This window comes from Pseudonaja textilis, chromosome 15 (genome assembly GCF_049901715.1).
Source record: "Pseudonaja textilis isolate UNSWEBS1 chromosome 15, rPseTex1.2, whole genome shotgun sequence".
Taxonomy (NCBI): domain Eukaryota; kingdom Metazoa; phylum Chordata; class Lepidosauria; order Squamata; family Elapidae; genus Pseudonaja; species Pseudonaja textilis.
In genome coordinates this window covers 58,177-74,397 of record NC_142004.1, presented here as the reverse complement: position 1 = coordinate 74,397, position 16,221 = coordinate 58,177, and the positions used below count along the sequence as shown (strand labels likewise).

The 16,221-nt window shown below is 58.0% G+C and overlaps 1 protein-coding gene across 6 annotated transcripts in view; it reads right to left on the bottom strand.

Moving 5' to 3' along the window:
• Positions 1-119: 119 nt before the first annotated feature.
• Positions 120-16,221, bottom strand: part of TTC28 (tetratricopeptide repeat domain 28) — a 32,630-nt gene continuing 16,528 nt past the window's right edge. For 2 of the 6 annotated variants that reach the window (XM_087912924.1, XM_087912927.1), the window contains 21 exons: positions 16,023-16,170; positions 15,576-15,848; positions 15,123-15,253; positions 13,722-14,229; positions 11,082-12,423; positions 10,340-10,863; positions 9,989-10,098; positions 9,775-9,904; positions 9,348-9,566; positions 8,966-9,128; positions 7,863-8,078; positions 6,996-7,149; positions 6,302-6,481; positions 5,126-5,846; positions 4,689-4,813; positions 4,373-4,604; positions 4,207-4,283; positions 3,979-4,002; positions 3,599-3,728; positions 3,317-3,424; positions 120-2,845 (listed from right to left, as the gene is read on the bottom strand). In XM_087912924.1, the coding sequence (XP_087769050.1) occupies positions 1,263-2,845; positions 3,317-3,424; positions 3,599-3,728; positions 3,979-4,002; positions 4,207-4,283; positions 4,373-4,604; positions 4,689-4,813; positions 5,126-5,846; positions 6,302-6,481; positions 6,996-7,149; positions 7,863-8,078; positions 8,966-9,128; positions 9,348-9,566; positions 9,775-9,904; positions 9,989-10,098; positions 10,340-10,863; positions 11,082-12,423; positions 13,722-14,229; positions 15,123-15,253; positions 15,576-15,848; positions 16,023-16,170 (7,098 nt within the window). In that variant the 3' untranslated portion in view covers positions 120-1,262. The remainder of the gene's footprint in view (positions 2,846-3,316; positions 3,425-3,598; positions 3,729-3,978; positions 4,003-4,206; positions 4,284-4,372; positions 4,605-4,688; positions 4,814-5,125; positions 5,847-6,301; positions 6,482-6,995; positions 7,150-7,862; positions 8,079-8,965; positions 9,129-9,347; positions 9,567-9,774; positions 9,905-9,988; positions 10,099-10,339; positions 10,864-11,081; positions 12,424-13,721; positions 14,230-15,122; positions 15,254-15,575; positions 15,849-16,022; positions 16,171-16,221) is intronic. The other 4 variants (XM_026719485.2, XM_087912928.1, XM_026719483.2 and 1 more) reach the window with 3 other exon arrangements.

Genomic DNA, 16,221 nt, shown 5'->3' with positions numbered 1-16,221 from the left:
AAAAGCCCGGAAGTCCGTTTGAGAGAAGCACCTCCGACCCGCCCCCGCCGGGCGCGCGCCGGCTGAGCCCCCCCCCCCGACCCGCCCCCAGAAAACAGGAGGCGAGAGAGAGAGAGAGAGAGAGAGAAGCTCATGCTTTAATAAGAGACGGGAACCACAAAGGGCGGCCAGGAGGCCTCAGCAAGTGGCATAAAAATAGGGACTCCTCTGTACAGGCGGACTCGGAATACAAAACGCGCAACGCCGCCCGGAAACGGAGGCGCGACTACAAAAAAAGTCCGTCGGGCCAAGCACGGCCGAAAGGCGGCGCTGCCTCCCGGCGTGGACGGACGGGGCCCGGGAGCGTTCGAAGCACCGTCACGGAGGCCCGCCCGGAGCGGCTTTGCATAGAGTTGAAGGGGCCGCCCGAGCGGGGACCCGGCACGGCTGCGGTGGCAGACGTGGGTATAAAGGCCGCGGCGGTCTTCTCCTTCCCTGGCCTCGAGGCGAGCGGGGCCTCCCCAGCCGCGGGCTCTCGCCCCACCCCGAAGCGCGCCTTCAGCCTAGAAAGAAAAAGGGGGCCCGGCTTGTGCTGGGAAGGGGACGCGCTCGGGGCCCGGCTGCATGCAAACTAAGGAAAGATCCAGACATGGGAGAGAAAGACACCCCCCACCCCCACCCCCCCACTTCACAGGACACAAAATTTAAACGGGAAGAGACCGAAGGGCGGACAACATAGGGAGAAGCTGGGAGAAGGAAAGGTGGCCTCTGGTGCAGCAGGCCTTGAGCGGGTGACCCCTGGCATGGCCAGTTCCCAGTCACTTGGAGATTGGCACCGCACGGAGCCGGCCGCGGGTTCCTGTCCTGCCACAAGGAGGTCTGTCTGGCACAGCCAGGAGAGCCTCTGGGTTGGCCCTTGAAATAGAAGCAGCGTGTCCTTCTCTGTGTGACCTTATACTTTGTTTCTCAGCCGGCTGCTGTCAGCATGAAGCCGCCTCCCAACCCTTCCTGGAAGCACTGACAAAATGGCTTGTATTTCAACACAAAAAATTGTGCGCTGCCTAGAATTGCTGCCCTTCCCCCACCCAGCCCCACATAGTGGCAGCCAAGAAGACAGTGAAGGGCTGGCTGTCACTAAGTAAGATCCATAGGCTCAAATCCATCTCACTGGGCTCAAGTTCCTCAACCTGCTTCCTACTGTACTGCATCTTTCAAGCTGGTGAACAGGAAAAAAAGGCCCAGAAACTCCACTCAGGTAAACAAAAAAATGAGCCTCTTGAGATTCAGCATTTCGAAGAAGGGAAGAACCTTCCTGGTGATAAAAACTTGTAGCCATTGCCAGAAGGTAGCCGTATGGGATAGCTGGACTCTAGAGTGCTGCTGGAGTCAGCTGGAGGTCTACGCCCATTGGGAGAGTTCTTCTGCAAAAGAGCACAGGGAGCAGACAAGTCCTTCAGCTCCAGTTTGTCGGTGGCTTCCTCTTTGCTACGCCGGGGAGACAGGTTCAGCAGGCTCAGCACATCTCGCTTGGAGGCCTTCCCAGAAGAGCTGTGGGAGCTCCTCATGGGTCCGGGGGGTTGCTGGGGGACATTTTGCCAGAACATCTTCAGATTGTGAATGGCCTGCACCTTTCCATCGATGGCCGCCATCTTGAGTTTGTCTAGGGCAGGTGGGTTGGCGGGGCTGGAACGGGCTGAGCTGGCAGAGGAATAGGAAAGGGCTGGGGAGGGAGTGCTGTCCACTGGGGATCGATGCCCTGAGCTTGGAGAGATGTTCGGTGGAGACCTGGATATATGGGCACTGTATGGAGAGCTGGGATACTTCAGCCTGAAGACTGGCTGATCTGCCACAGGCCCACAAGAGTCCAGGCTGAGGGAAAGCTGCCTAGCATTTTCCTTGGTGGACATCTCGGAGGGAGAAGGGCTGTTGTCTCCAGAACTGGATGTTCGCAGGGAGGAACTCCTGAGGAGGAGCTCAGGCCTCACTGGGGTAGGAGAAGGCTGACTTTTGATGCTGGAGCACAGTGGCCTGCTAAAGGCACTGGTCTCTGAGGACCGGAAGGTGGTGACCCTAGAAGGTGAGGCAGGCCCTTCATCCAAGCTGCTGCTTCGGCCAAGTTGGTGGGGATAGTGACGGCTGCCGGCACGCTGGAGGTGCTCCACAGCGAGGAGGTGACTCTGGGTTTCTTGCAGGATCTTCTGGGCCAGCTCCTGAGGATCCAAATTTGGGCCATTCCCTTCCTCTTGGGATTTGACAGTGCTATCTGTTTCGGTACTGGAATGATCTGATTCACCTACATCTGAACCTGTTCGTTTTCCAACCTTCTGGAAAGGGGAGTTTTGGCTGGGAATGAGCATCATTTTGCCTGGGGAATTTGGAGAACTGATACTGTGCTTGAGGTTAACAGAGTCTCTGACTTCTTCAGCCTGGGAGAGGCTCTGGTCTGTGGAAAACATGCCTGGGCTCTCCTGGTATACTGCCAGAGGCTCATTGCTCACAATGGAGAACCCTTCGTACTCTTCTTCATCTTTGCTGGGGCCAGCTTTGGCTTGTGTTGAAAAATTACTCTGTAAGAAGGTGGCCCTCTGAGGATAAATAGCTTTGGACCTCTCAGAGTCTTGGTGCCCCCTGGAGCCGCCTACCTCAGATGTGGCCTCAGGTTTGGAGACGAAGCTAATGGAAGAAGCAATGGAGCTCAGGCTGTAGACTGAGATGGCATCTGAGGCCAGGCTGTCTGGACCCGTAGGAGAGAAGGGGGGATTATGGCCAGGGAGTGGCCCAGGATTGGAGATGGATTGGGCTGAGGCCAGAGATTCAAGCGAGGAGGAGCTGTCCAAGCTCAGACGTTTGGGAAGTTCTGTGGAATCTAGAGAGGAATGGGACAGCAAATTAATTCTAAAGCAGCACAACTGGGGAACTCAGGTTTAAGATCCTCCCATTTACAAAAGGTGAGGGCTTCACACACACTCCAAGATTGTCTGCCTTCTCTCAGGTGGCTCTTCACTAGAACCTCACCTTTTTTAAGCTCTTCCCCCGCCCTGTGACTGTGGTAAGTGGCATCATCTGTTCTTGTGGGCCGAGTATGGCTGCCCTGGGTAGTGTTGGGCTTCAGGATTTGGTGACTATGGTTGCAGATTTTCAAATACCAGCTGTGAAAGCCTGCACCAGTATGTTGTACTGCTTGCAGAAGCCAGAAGCGGCCAAGTGACGTGGCCAGACCATGGCTCTGCCATCGTTCTGTCCTAGTGATTCTTCCCAGTCCAGGGAGCTCTGAAAATAAGCTGCTCCCCCCCAAGCTCTCCATGCTCCCCCCCCATCACCTTAGAAAGAGTCTCACCAAAAAGAGCCAGCAGAGTCTGGAGTGCAAAATGCATCGTCCGGCGGCTGGCCTGTTTGCCTGTCTTCAGGATCACTTCCTCCTGCCCGACCTCGCACAGATCAAACCCTGCAAAGGACAGCCCAATGAGCCCCCTACGAGATGCTCAGATTCTTTCCCCCTCAATGCAGACCCTCTGCCCGTCTCCAGTCGAGCACAAGCTGTGGAAGCCTCTTGGGGAGCCCAAGAAAACCAGCCCTGTTCCCCACAGAATTCCCTGTCTTGCCAGAAACATTTGCCTACCAAGAGCTGCCAGGAACTCATGGCAGCCAGGCAACCGCCAAAGCTGAACACTGATGGAGACTTGAATTGGGGTCAGTGCAAAATCTTGCTCCTTCTCTCCAACCTGGAGCTGCACCAAAACCTGATGGAGCTGAGGAGAAGGAGTTCCCAGTCAGTTGGTCCCAGCCCTTCTGCCCTTCCTTCCTACCAAGGTTTGCCCCAGGAAAATACCAGGAAAGAAAAGGGGGCGCAAAAGCAAAACAGTCACAGCAGAAGAAAGGAGGAAACCCCACGAAGCCAGCCCTACCCATCTGCTCAAGCAGGGAAGGGGGGGGTCATCGCCCCCTGTCCCTCTTGTCGGCCCAGAGGATTGGGGGGAGGGGGGGGAATCCTGTACTCACCATTCCCACCATATTTTTAACAGCCTTTGGGGAGTAGAAAGGGCAGGCAGGCAGGAGGGGGGTGGAAGAGAGAGAGAGAAATGTTTAGAGCTAGGCTGGAATGCAGGGCAGCAGCTCGATGCTTTGGAGCAGCAAGAGGGGGAGAGCAAAGCGTTGGCTCAGATGCCCTGGAGCCAGGACCTCCAGAGGCAGCCTGCCGCACTGCCGTGAAGGCAGGCCAATACTTGCCTGGCTAATCAGCTGCTCTCCTGTTTCAGAGGTGGTGATCAGCTTGCAGAGGGCCTGCAAGGCAGCATTTGGCAAACCTACGAGGAGGAGGCAGAACTTGGAGGACTTAGTCGCTGCAGCCCAGGTTGCCAAGGTTCCCTCGAGGGACCCACCAGTGTTTACTCACCAAGCAAAGACTGGATGGTGCTGCTGCACTGCTGCAGTCTGTCCCCGGGGTCCGCTGTGGGGAAGAAGACAGCGGCTGGAAGCCCACTGGCTGGAGGGTCCAGCCGGAAGCCCACGGCTGTCAGCAGGGCCTGCCAGCCAGGGATGCCACCAACTTTATTCTCCACACTCTGCTGAGAGGTGTACATGGAGTTGTGCTGCCCACTGTGGATGCGCTGCAAGGACTTCTCCACCTGAGAGGGAGGAGAGGGGGTGAGCTGCCTAGGGCGCCCCAGCGGCCTCAGGCAACAGACTGCCGAGTCCCTGATGCTCCTCACCAGATGCAGCAGGACCCGCAAAGCATCTCGTGCTCGTTCCGGGTACTGGAGGATGTCAGTCAAGGCTTGCCCAACCAGGGAAGAAGCACTGTTGAATTTCACGTCGCTGCCGATCAGTACAAAGCCTGCGGAGCAGAAACAGGAGCCTCGAGGCACATGCTCTTGGGCCTCACCAGGTCAATGAGCTCTGCCTGTTCTGTTTGGCTGCCCTCATTCCCTGCACAGCTTCACATTTCTGAGTATCTTTGTTGTACCTCTTCTTACTCCGAGGCACCTCGTAGCAAACAAGGCAGCCTTTTTAGGCACATAGAGTTACAGCAGCAAAGCCATTGCAACCCGTCTCTCTCCCGCAAGCCCCCAGCAGACAGCGTAGCAGTTGCCTCCCCCACAGGACTGTGACTGGCTCTCCACAAGCTCTCCAAGGAGCCCTTCCTCACCTGCCCAGTTGGAGGGGTGGGAAAACAGTGTGCTGCTCTGCAGCCTCTTCATCGCCTCGCCGAGCGCAGCGCTGGCCTTCAGCCCATTCAGCAGGGCAGAGTAGAAGGTGTGCACAAAGACCTTGGATGCTGCCCCTGGAACCGGCCATAAGGAGACCAGGACACAAAGGGCACCGGCAGCCAGGAAGGCCCGTGTCAGCCCTACCAGCCCATCTGCTGTGACCTTGCTGTTGGCTTCCTGGTAGGAACCCAGGAACACCAGCTTGACTGGCAAGCGAAGTTCCAGCACGTCGGCTGCTGTGAGCAGAACCTCCTGCAGCGGGGGGCAGTCCGAGATGCTCCCCACATCACTTGCATCATCCTGCATGTGCAAAGACTCTGGGATCATGTAAGAGTTTCCAAAGGACCCCTTCTGACCGGAGGGCGTGCTCTCGGCGTTGGGCGCCAGAACCAGGGCAGCCAGCTTCCAAGAGATGTGCGTAGCAAAATGCACACATTCAGCCTGTGCCAGGGCACTCATCACCGTCTCCTTGGTGGCTGCACTGCCCACCAGTGCCTGGCAGCCAAGCAGTTCTGATACCGCATAGGCCTCCTCTTCCGCAGAGGGCATGGGACCCCACAGCCAGCGGTCCATCACGGAGGACGGCAACTTCGGGTTGCCAATGACAGCGGCCGTGGAAGAGGAGCTGCCATAAGCTGAGGCGTTCTTCTTGGCCTGGCCCTGGAAGAGAACTCCACTTCAGTGGGAAGAGCAGCAACACTGACAGCAATGCCACTTCTATCTTTACCTACCAGCCACTGTTAGGAGAATCCCCCGATGATGTGTAGCCACCTTCCAAAGAAACTTACCTTTTGCCCTTGGAAGGAAGCAAAACGTCTGTCCGCCCTGCCTGTGCCTCTCCTGAGCTCTGTGCCCAGGTTTGAGGAAGTGCTCTGCTTGGAAGCCCCATCTTTCCAGGCAGGTAAGACACAGGCGAGCCCAGCATCTCGAGAGCCATCAGGGGAAGGAAGAGCAAAGGAAAGGGTCCCTGCTCAGTGCTTTGGCTCCCCCTTTGGAGCAGTGGCTGCCGGGCAGCCCAGCCTGGCAGAAGAGGCAGGGGAAGAACCAAGGGAGCTTGTATCGGAATGGGATATTCCCGGCTGTCACCCTTGGAGCACAAGCCCCACCCTGCCCACCTTGGCACTGGCACTCAGGGCTTGGATGGAGGGCACAGCAATAAGGCTGAAGCGTTCGTATAGATACTCATTGGATGAGCTGCCCTTGAGCAGAGCGAATGGGATGAGGTACAACTCTCCCTCCAAGACAAGGACCAGCTGCCGGTGACGCCCCACTGGGCCACTGGAGTGCATCAGGCCCTGTAAAGGGAGAAAAGCGGCATAAGCAGGCTTGGGCTTCTGGTCAGGAAACACCCCCCCTTCATATCTGGGGCTCCTCCCCCACAACTGCATCGGAGCCACTGCTACGTCCTCCGTGTCCTCGCTCACCAGCTGCTTTGACTCTTCTTGGGGGCTGATCCCCAAAATCTCACCCTGCGCTTCCTGTGGCTGCAAAGGGGCTTCCCTCCCTGTGAGGCGGAACAGGAATGGCACGGCGGGTCCAAGCTGTCACAAGGGCTGCAGCAACCCAGAAGCGCCGCCTCTCCTCCGTCAGCCCAGGAGGGGACAGGACAAGTGGCTGGGAAAAGTCTCCGAGTTTCAGAGCCCCAAATCTGCTCCTTCCCGAAGGAGCCCTCCCTGCTCCTGCAGCTCTCCTTCCTCCTTAGTCCCAGCGGGGGCTGCTCTTCCTGGGCCTGCCCATCTGGCTGCTCCATGGGAAAACCCCAAGCTTCTCAGGGCCCATCTGGGGTTCACCCTCTGGGCCCCAGCTCACCCCTTCCAGTGGTCCAATCAGCATGTCATAGAGGACACGAAGAGGCGACTTGCTGGAGGAGTCAGGCCATCGAGGTAGGGAGGATGTGAGGCCCTCCTCCTTCGCTGTAGAGGATGCAGAGCCAGCAAAGAGGCTGCTGGTGCTCTGGCAGCTCCTGTGGAGACAGACGGCATCAGGCGGGGGGAGGCTGAGGAGGACCTCCCCACCATGAAAGAGCCTGGCGTGATGTCACTGACCCAGCAATCTGCCCACCAGGAGAGCCCCTCTCTGTTGGGGCTTGCTTTTATCTCCCGTTGGCAGCCCCTCCCCCCAACAATTGGCCTGCAACTCGGGTTCTGCAAGTGCAGCTACCAAAGCCTGGGATGAAATCCAACCCCCCGTCGTCCTCAGTGGGATCCATCAGATTCATTCAGCTCACAAGGCTGGTCATCAGGTTTGCTGGGTGGAGGCAGTGGCACTGCCCAGCAGTGCCAACACTGCAGCCTCCTCGGAGCGTTGGTGATTCTCCCAAGTCAGGCGGGAATGGAGGCTGCCCCAGCCTTGCCTGCCTGCCTTCTGCCCCCCCACCTCCCCCCCCATCTCCCCTGCTGCTTTGGGTTAGCTGCCTTACGCCAATAACCTTCTGGAACCCCGCCATCTCCATCCTGATTAGATGATCCAGGTGGGTCTCTCCCACTGCAGGAGCTGTGCACCTTCCCTCTTTCCTGCAGGCATCGGGCTTCGCCCATTCCCAGAGGAGACCCACAGTTCCCCTGGGAGGCTGTTGCAATGCCTCCGGGGAACCAGCTCTTGCCTTGTGGCCCTCCCTCCTCATCTGCAGCCTCCACAGCCCTGTGACCTGACAATGTTCAGCCACGTAGAGCTCACCTGTTGAAGAGGTTGTTCCTGCTCACCATCCTCAGGAAGCCAGTGGGGTCATTGGAGGAGTTCAGCTTGCCACTCATCTCCTCTGGGGGCTGGTCCATCAGGTCTCCTGCTTCGCTTTCCATCTCACTGCTGGCAAAGGGAGGAGACCTCGGTGGAAGCCAAGGGGTCACGCTGGACCCAGCCATGGGGCGGGGGCTGCACGGCAACCTGTCTCTGCTGATCATCCACAGTAAGCCAACAATAGCCAAAGAGATCACTGCCAAACTCTGCCCTTCCCCTTGAAGGTTCCAAGAAGACAGCGGGAAGATGCAGCTCCCGAGAGCCACATCTGGATGGTCCCTTCCAGATGGGGGCACCCTGCTGGGACTACAAGCACGGGCATCAACCGTCTGGGTCTCCCTGCCAGCCCCCTGGGACAGGAATCTTCCCTGTCTGAATGAGACCCTTTCCATTCAGAATCTGCTTCTAGTCCATTGGAGGTCCCCAAAGTGCTTTTTTTCAAGAGGCCACTGGACTTCCTGGTTTTTCTCTGAAGACTGTTCGCTTCTCATCCAAGAAGCTTCTTCCGCTCTCCTCCTTCAGAGCTGAAGAAGCTTCTTGGATGAAAAACGAAACATCTTCAAAGAAAAAAACAAAAAGTCCAGTGGCCTCTTGAAAAAAGCCCATTGGGACAACCCTGACCTGGATGACCGAGACCCTCCTTAGACAGTCCATTAGAGGCTGCTCCACCCTGCACCGGTTCTTTGAGCGGGGCTTCAGGGGCAGCTGTGCCTGGAGCCCCAACCAGGAGGGTGAAGGAGGCAGCCTTGCTCCCAACCCATACAGAAGTGAGCAGACAGGCCCTTGGCGGAAGTGGACCAAATGCTGCTAGGAAACCAGCCTCTGCACTGGACTGAATGGACACTACTGTTGGGGACAGGCTTTTAATTCATCAGCTGCCCCTGAATCTCACCCTCTGCCCCAGGCCTCTCCACTGCTCAAGGAAGCTGACTTCCCACCTCTGGCGCGCACAAACCAGGCCTAGCCCTAGGTTGGGGGAGTTGAGGTGCTGTGACAGGAATCCCACTCCAACCCCACACGCACCTGCAGGGATAGGCACTCACCTCACAAAAGGGGGATCCACCCCCAGGGCTTCTCGTATGCTGGAGCTGAGCTGCTCTAGCGCTGAGCTGGCGAGTGTATGCAGACCGGAGCTCCTGTCGGGCAAGTCTCCCGAGTGCCCAGCTGGGCCCTCACCCAGGTAGCATTCGTGGAACTTCAGGATCCCTAAAAGCAGAGAGCAGACCGACTGCAGGGAGACTTGACGGGCAGAATCCTGATGGGCTCCCCAGCGCAGCAAATGTTGCTGGGCAAAACAGAAGGTGGTTGGAGACACACTCCCATCCATCCAGGAGCCAGACTCTTCTTAGCCGCTGGAGGAGCCGGAGTGGGAAGAGCAGCACGGCCCCCTCCCAGGAGCAGCATGCACCCAGCCCCCTTTTCTACCTGCCCCAGGAGCCAAGAGCCAGCTGTACATGTATCCCGCTGCCAGTGAGAAGTAGAGGACCAGTCCCTTCTGGCCATTCACGGTCTCCAAGACCTGATCCACCGTCACAGGGGAGTAAGGGTCAGAATCCTGCTGCCCAGTCTGACGCTCCACCAGCAGGTCAGCAAAGGCTCTCGTCCGACCTCTCTCGGCCACTGCTAATGCTTCATCGTGATGGCCTGCAAAAGCCCCACCCCCCACCCCAGTGATATTTCAGTTGTGGCCCAGGAAGGGGCAGGGAGCTACAGACCAGCCGCTTCTCAGGCACCTGCTGATTTTGCCTCTCCTCCCCCACCCTTTAGGCCAATGGCTTTGCAAGCAAGACTGATGACCCATAACAGTCCCAAGCATGTGCCCTTCCTCTCCCGCAAAACCCGCCCTTCTTACCCAGCGTGACCAGCACCCGTTGCAGGGCTTGGTAGGAAGAGGTCTGCAGGTCAAACAGCGAGAGCTTGTAGTCAGTGCTCAGCCGCACTTCGTGCCGGATGGTCTCAAAGAGGGCTGAAGCCCGGTAGAGCTGCGAGAGGAAGCAACGCCTGGAGGGTCAGTCTCTGCTGCTCAGCCAAGAAAGGTGGAGTCCCTGTAGGTGCCCATTGCCCACCTGATGCTGAGCCTCCTCCAAGTTTCCACTCGCCCAAAGCGAAAGGCCCAAGCCATGACGGATCCTGGCTTCATCCTCCCTGCGCCCCAGCTGCTCAGCCAGCCTCAGCCCTGTGGGAAGAAGGGGGGCGGAATCTGAGGGCCCACCAGCCTCTTGCTGCGCTCTGGTTTGCCACCAGATTCCCCTCCTTTCTTTACCAGCCTCTCCCATAACGTGGCTGAGGAGAACTCTGGCTTTGCTCCACCCAGGCTGACCAAAGGAGAGCTCCCCCGCCCAAGGAGAGGCATTTCCCCTGGGAGCCACATCCTGCCTTGGGTGTGTATTGGCTGCAGGCCTTGCATGGCTACTGACCTTCCTGCAGGTACATCACCGCCTGGGGATAGTTCTGCAAGGCGTGGTGCGTCCTGCCCAGGCTACTGTAGGAGGCAGTTTTGGCTGCCAGGTCATTCAACTGGGCTGCGATGCTGAGGTGCTGCTCCTGGTAGACCACGGCTCTCTCGTAAGTTCCCAGCGACTCGTAGGTGAGGCCTAGGTTGCCGTATGCCCGGCCTTGGCAAGCTGGATTGTTAGTTTCCTCTGCAATCCTGAGGTCCATCTGGTGGTACTGAAGGGCCGTGTCGTATTCTGCCATTTGCTGATAGACGCTGCCCAAGCCACAAGCTGCGTTGCCCTCCAGGGCCTGGTCCTTCATGTCCCGCGCAATGCCCAACTGGCGCTCGAGACAGGAGATAGCCTGTTCGAAATTGCCCAGCTGGCTGTGCAGAGTGCCCAGTTCTCCATATGCCTGGGCTTTATCAAAGGCGTCTCCAAGCTCATGGGCCACCACAAGCCTTTTCTCAAAGCAAACCAGGGCCTGTTGCAGGTTGCCCATTGCCCTATGGGAAGGCAATGCCAGAGTTACCCTTCTTTTGCCCCCACCCCAATGAGAGAGCTGCCCGTCATAGCAACAGCTGCTCATCCTGCATGCCCGGGCTAGCCAAGCCTAGCAGTGGGGCACAGCAAGATCAATAGATCCGGCTCTGCAACCTCATCTCTCTCCCCAAGTAAACTGCCCCCTTCCTCTGCTCCCAGCGTGTTCATGAGAACCCCTCACCTGTGCCCGCTGCCTAGGCCCCGATAGGCCTTCACCTGGTCCTGCATGCGGCTGAGGCTCTGGGCCACAGACAGGTACTGGTCGTAATATTTGATGGCTTCCTCGTAGTCGCCCAGGGCTTCGTAGCAGTCACCCAAATTGCCAAAGGCTCGGCCTCTGTCCAGCACGGCCTCGCTCCCGCTCAGCTGCTGCAGGGTGGCCAGCTGTTGCTCAAAGAAGCCAATGGCCGCCTCTGTGGCATTCATGTTCATTTTGGTGATGCCCATATTGCCATAGACCTGGGCTTCGATGCCAGGGTCCTTCAGCTTCTGGCCCACCTCCAGCTGCTCCTGGTAACCCTTGAAGGCCATGGTGTACTTGCCCAAGGCCATGTAGACCGCCGCCAGGTGCCCGTGTGCCCGGCATTCTCCCAGCATCTCGCCCAGCTCTTGATGTACCTCCAGTTCCTGCGTATGGTAGCCCAGCGCCTTGTCGTACTTCTGCAGCAGACGGTAGGCTGAGCCAAGAGCTGCATAGGCGCTCGCCTCCAGCTTCCTGTCTGCGGCTTGATGAGCGAGGCTGAGCTGCTGCTCGTAGAGCTTGACGGCGCTGCCCACGTCTCTCTTGCAGATGGCAATGTCCCCCAGGTTGCCCAGGGCTCGGAACTTGGCCTGAGGGTTGCTGAGGGACTGGGCAAGGGACAGCAGATACTTCTGGCACTCCTCTGCTTCAGAGAAGCGGCCCAGGGCCTTGAAGGCCAGGCCCAGGTTGCAGTAGGCCTTGGCCTGGCTGAGCTTGTCGTGCAAGTCCTTGGCCAGTGCCAGGTCTTGCTCGTAGTACTTCACGGCTTCCTCGTAGTTGCCCAGGCAGTACTGGGCATAGCCCAGGTTGTGGCAGATTTTGCCTTCGCTCTCCATGTCCTGCAGCTCCGGGGAGAGTTGCAGGTATTGCTCGTAGTACGGGACTGCCTGGGTGAACTCTCCCCGGGAGCAGTGGAAGTTCCCCAGGTTGCCCAGAGCCCTGGCCTCACTCTGGACATCCCGCAGCTCCCGGGCAATGTTCAGGTGGTTCTGGTAGTGCTGGAGTGCCCGGTCATGGGCCCCCAGCGCTTGATAGGCTACAGCCAGGTTGCCATGAGTGGAGGCCTGGGAGGCCCGATCGTTCACCTCCATGGAGATCTGCAGCTCCTGACGGTGGTACTTGACAGCATAGTCAAACGTGCCCAGAGCGTTGTAGGCATTGCCCATGTTGCCGTAGGCCCTCCCTTGGGCTGCGTAGTCATTCAGCTCCTGTGCAATGGAGAGGTGCCCCTTGTGCAGTTTCAGGGCCATCTCGTAGTCCCCCTTTATCTGGTGGATGATCCCTGCAAGGAACAGCAAATGGCCGCTTCTGTCCCAGAGCCCGCACGAGCGCAGGCCAGGAGGCAGCTGGGACTCTGCCAGCACAGGAGGAAAAGACACAGCCCAGCTGGGAATCTCCTGCACCCGACCTGCAAGACCCCCAGTATAATGCCTTGGCAGCTGGTTGCCGTGCTTGCCTCTTGGCAGTTAGAAGAGGTTCAACCAGCCCCAGCCCGTGCCTCCCCCCCCACTTTCCTCTCTGGGCCAAGAGAGATCAAGAGTGGTTTGGTCTCTGCAGGTAGTACAGGCAGTCTCTGGATGCAGAGCAGGAGGCAAGCAAACAACTAGTTCACCAGAACCATCATCTTGGGACCGACAGGAATTTGGGATCACATCTGTGTGCACAGGGAACCAGGCAAAGCCACTGCAACAGCCAGGCCGAAAGTGGTGTCCTGGGCTTGAAGGAAGTGGGGAGGGGGTTCCTGCTCCTTGGCCTGCCTAACCCTGCCTGGCTTCTGGTCTTACAGAGCACAGGCAGGGTTAAGCAGGCCAAGGAGCAGGAACCCCCTCACACACATGCACACACCTGGGCATCAGAAAAGGAGCGCTGCTCCTTTGGCAGGTGCACCCACTATCATAGAGCATGTGCAAAAGGATTGCCCCCCATGCCCCTGTCCTGTAGAGGCAGCTGGAGGGGAAATGGTTTTTGAAGGAGGCTGCAGGTCCTTTGCTGGCTTTCGTTCCTGGCATAAACACAGGGCCTGAATTGATGTCAGGAACGAAAACCAGCAAAGAACCTGCAGCCTCTCCAGAAATGCACCTGTCCGGCTTGTTCTGCGCTTTCAGCCTCAGTTTTCTCAAGAGAAGTTCCTGCTGCCCTCTGGCATGGTGTAACTTCAGCCCTGAGTCTCTCCCAAGCAGAGTCCTGGGGTCCCCCCCCCCCCCGAAGTTGCCATGGGGCTTTGTGGGCGTAGCCGCACAGGTCCCCACAGATTCCCAGCCTCGAGCCCTTGCCTGAGCTCTGTGCCTGGTTTGTGGGCTAGCACCCTCTCTGCTACTGTTTCAGCCAAGGGAAGGAGTGGGACCCAGAGCAGCCTGGCATGTAGTTTGGAGTTTAAATCCTAGCCGAGGGAACTTCTCCTCCAAACTGACGAGGGTAAGCCTGGGGGATTGGGGGCTGAGCCATGACTGACTGCTGCACAGCTCTGTCTGAAGACCACTCATCCTGTGCCAGGCTCGGTCAGCTGCCTGCCTGAGCATAAGGGCTCACAGGGCTCACGCTCTAGCACTGAGGGTGTAGCCCAGGAAAGGATCCCCTCACCTAGATTGGAAGAGGCCCGGCCCTCTGCAGCTCGATCCTGCAGGCTCTTGGCGATGTGCAGCTGCTCCTCGTGATACTGTTTGGCCCGCTCCAGATCCTGCATGCAGCGGGCCGCATGACCGAGCCCGGCATATGCTCGCATCTCAATAGGCTTCTCCTCCAGCTCCTGGGCAAGCTCCAGAACATGGTTGTGATAAGACATGGCCTTGTCAAAGTTGCGGTGATAGTGGTAGGCGCTGCCCAGGTTGCTGTAGGCCCGGGCCTCCTCCCGCTTATTGCCGAGAGCCTTGGCAATCCTCAGGTGCTGCTCATGGCACTGCACCGCGTTCTCGAAGTCACCCATGGCGATGTAGACAGCTCCCATGTTGCCCAGTTCCCGCGCTTCAGAGAGCTCCTCTTTGCCTTGCTTGGCTAGAAGGACACACTGCTTGTGGCTGGCCAAGGCGTTGGGGTAGTCCCCGATGGCAGTGTAGACGTGGCCAAGGCTGCTGAGGGCGGAGGAAGCAGCCTGCAGGGAAGAGTCAAGAGCTGCAGAAGGTGGTGACAGCCCTCAAGGCACACCCTAACGCCCAGGGGTGGGATGCTACCCGTTTGGCCCAGTTCTATAGAACCGGTAGCGCTGAAGAGCAGCAGGCACCGAACCGGTTGTGTGTCTGCTGCTCTGCCCTGCCCACCCACACGCAACAGTTCGTGGAACAGACGTGCCATGTTTGCTTGAGCCCCAACAGGCCCTCCCCACTCCCAGCATCTGTTTCTGGGCTAAATCTTCTGATTTGGTCTTGGCTCACAGCCCATGCAAGCACCACCCCAGAGGTAATCAGACAAGCCGCCTGGGCAAAGCCATTGCAGAGCCACGTGAGAGGCGGGTTGTGTCCCCAGATGGAACCCCGCCCCCAAGGAACACGCTGAGCTTTTTTCCTCATTTGCAAGAACTGGGCAATTGGGGGGCTGCTGGAATGGGGCACCTTGTATCCCACTCCAGCTTCCCCAAAGGGTTTGGCACAACAAAGCTGTGTGTTGACAATAGATCTTAATTGTAAACCCAGAGAGATTATAGATGGAATGATTGGGCAGAACCCTGCTTCGCCAGTGAGCCAAAGATGCTAACCACGAACCTTGATCTTAATCCTTGCCAAGGAGACCACACTGCTCAGCGCCTCTGCGCAAGAGACAGCTCTGCACAGGGTAGCTTGTTAACCAGCGCCTTGTTGTCTTCCCAGCACCCATGTCAGGACTGGCACTGCTGTAGGATTTCTGGCCAGCAGGTGCCAAGGCTACCTGATCTCTTCTGCCAGGCTGCCTTCACCAAGTCTGGTGTAGATTTGGCATTCCAAGTGGGTGCTGCCTCAGCCTTTTTCACCACAAAGAGATCCCCCCCCCCCTCCTGCCCTCCTCTCCTACCTCTCTGTCCTTGAGCTTCATGGCAAGTACCAGCTGATGTCTGTGATTAGTCAAGGCCTCCCGGTAATTTCCCTTGGAGAAGAAAGCAGAGCCCAGATTGCCATGAGCGCGGCATTCACCTATCTGGTCACCTGCAGGAGAAGCCAAACGAAGCCGAGGGTGAGCTGGAAGGCCCTTTCAGGAGGATGCCCTGTAAACCCCATCCCCTGGTGCAGCCTGGAGCGACAAGAAGGGGTGCCACCACCTACATCCCCAGTGGTCTTTCCTTTTATACCCGAGCCCCTTTGCTTGTCCTGGCAGACCCAGAGTGTCCACTGGACATTGCTTCCTAATGCCCAGAAAGCAATCATTGTGGCAATGCCTGGAGACACCTGAACATCCTGGGAGAAAGGGAACCATGTAAACCTGCCACCAGCCATCAGACCTCCCACCCACACAAAAACATGTGGCTACCTAAGGTCTTGGCAACATCCAAGTCCTGCTGCATGTAGCCTGAGCTCTTCTCGGCATTGCCCAGAGACCAGTAGGCACTGCTCAGGGCAGAGAAGACGGAGCCCCTCAGTTTCAAGCTGCAGGTGCCGATCTTCAAGGCCGCTTCCAGAACCACAACGGAGGCGCCATGATGGCCAGCTGTCAGCAGCTCCTGCCCAATCACAGAAACCACCACAAAGGGGCTCTTGTCCAGCTTCATCCTCTGCAGCTGCTGGTACGTTGGCTCGAGAGGCTCTGAAGAGAAAGCCGAGGCCAGTTCACACCACTGGGATGGGAACCTGTGATCCAGTTCCCATAATCCCCCATGGCATGGCATAGCCCATGTTCCAAAGTCAGGGGAGCAGTCATGCAACAAGAGGCCTTCCAACCCTGCCCCTCCTCCACCCTGGCCAAAAAGCCCCCTCTTACCTCGCATGGGAGACTTCATGGCAGCTTCCACCATGCCCACCAGGAGCTGCAGGCTCTTGGGATCTTGGGCCAAGCCAGAGGCAAAGGCTGCCAAAGCGTCGGCATGGCGCCCAAGGTACTGGAGGGCAACCCCCTGTCGGAAGTAGGCCTGTGACAACATGAGCAAAAGTCAGCTGGGGCACCTGAAGCGGCAGTGCTG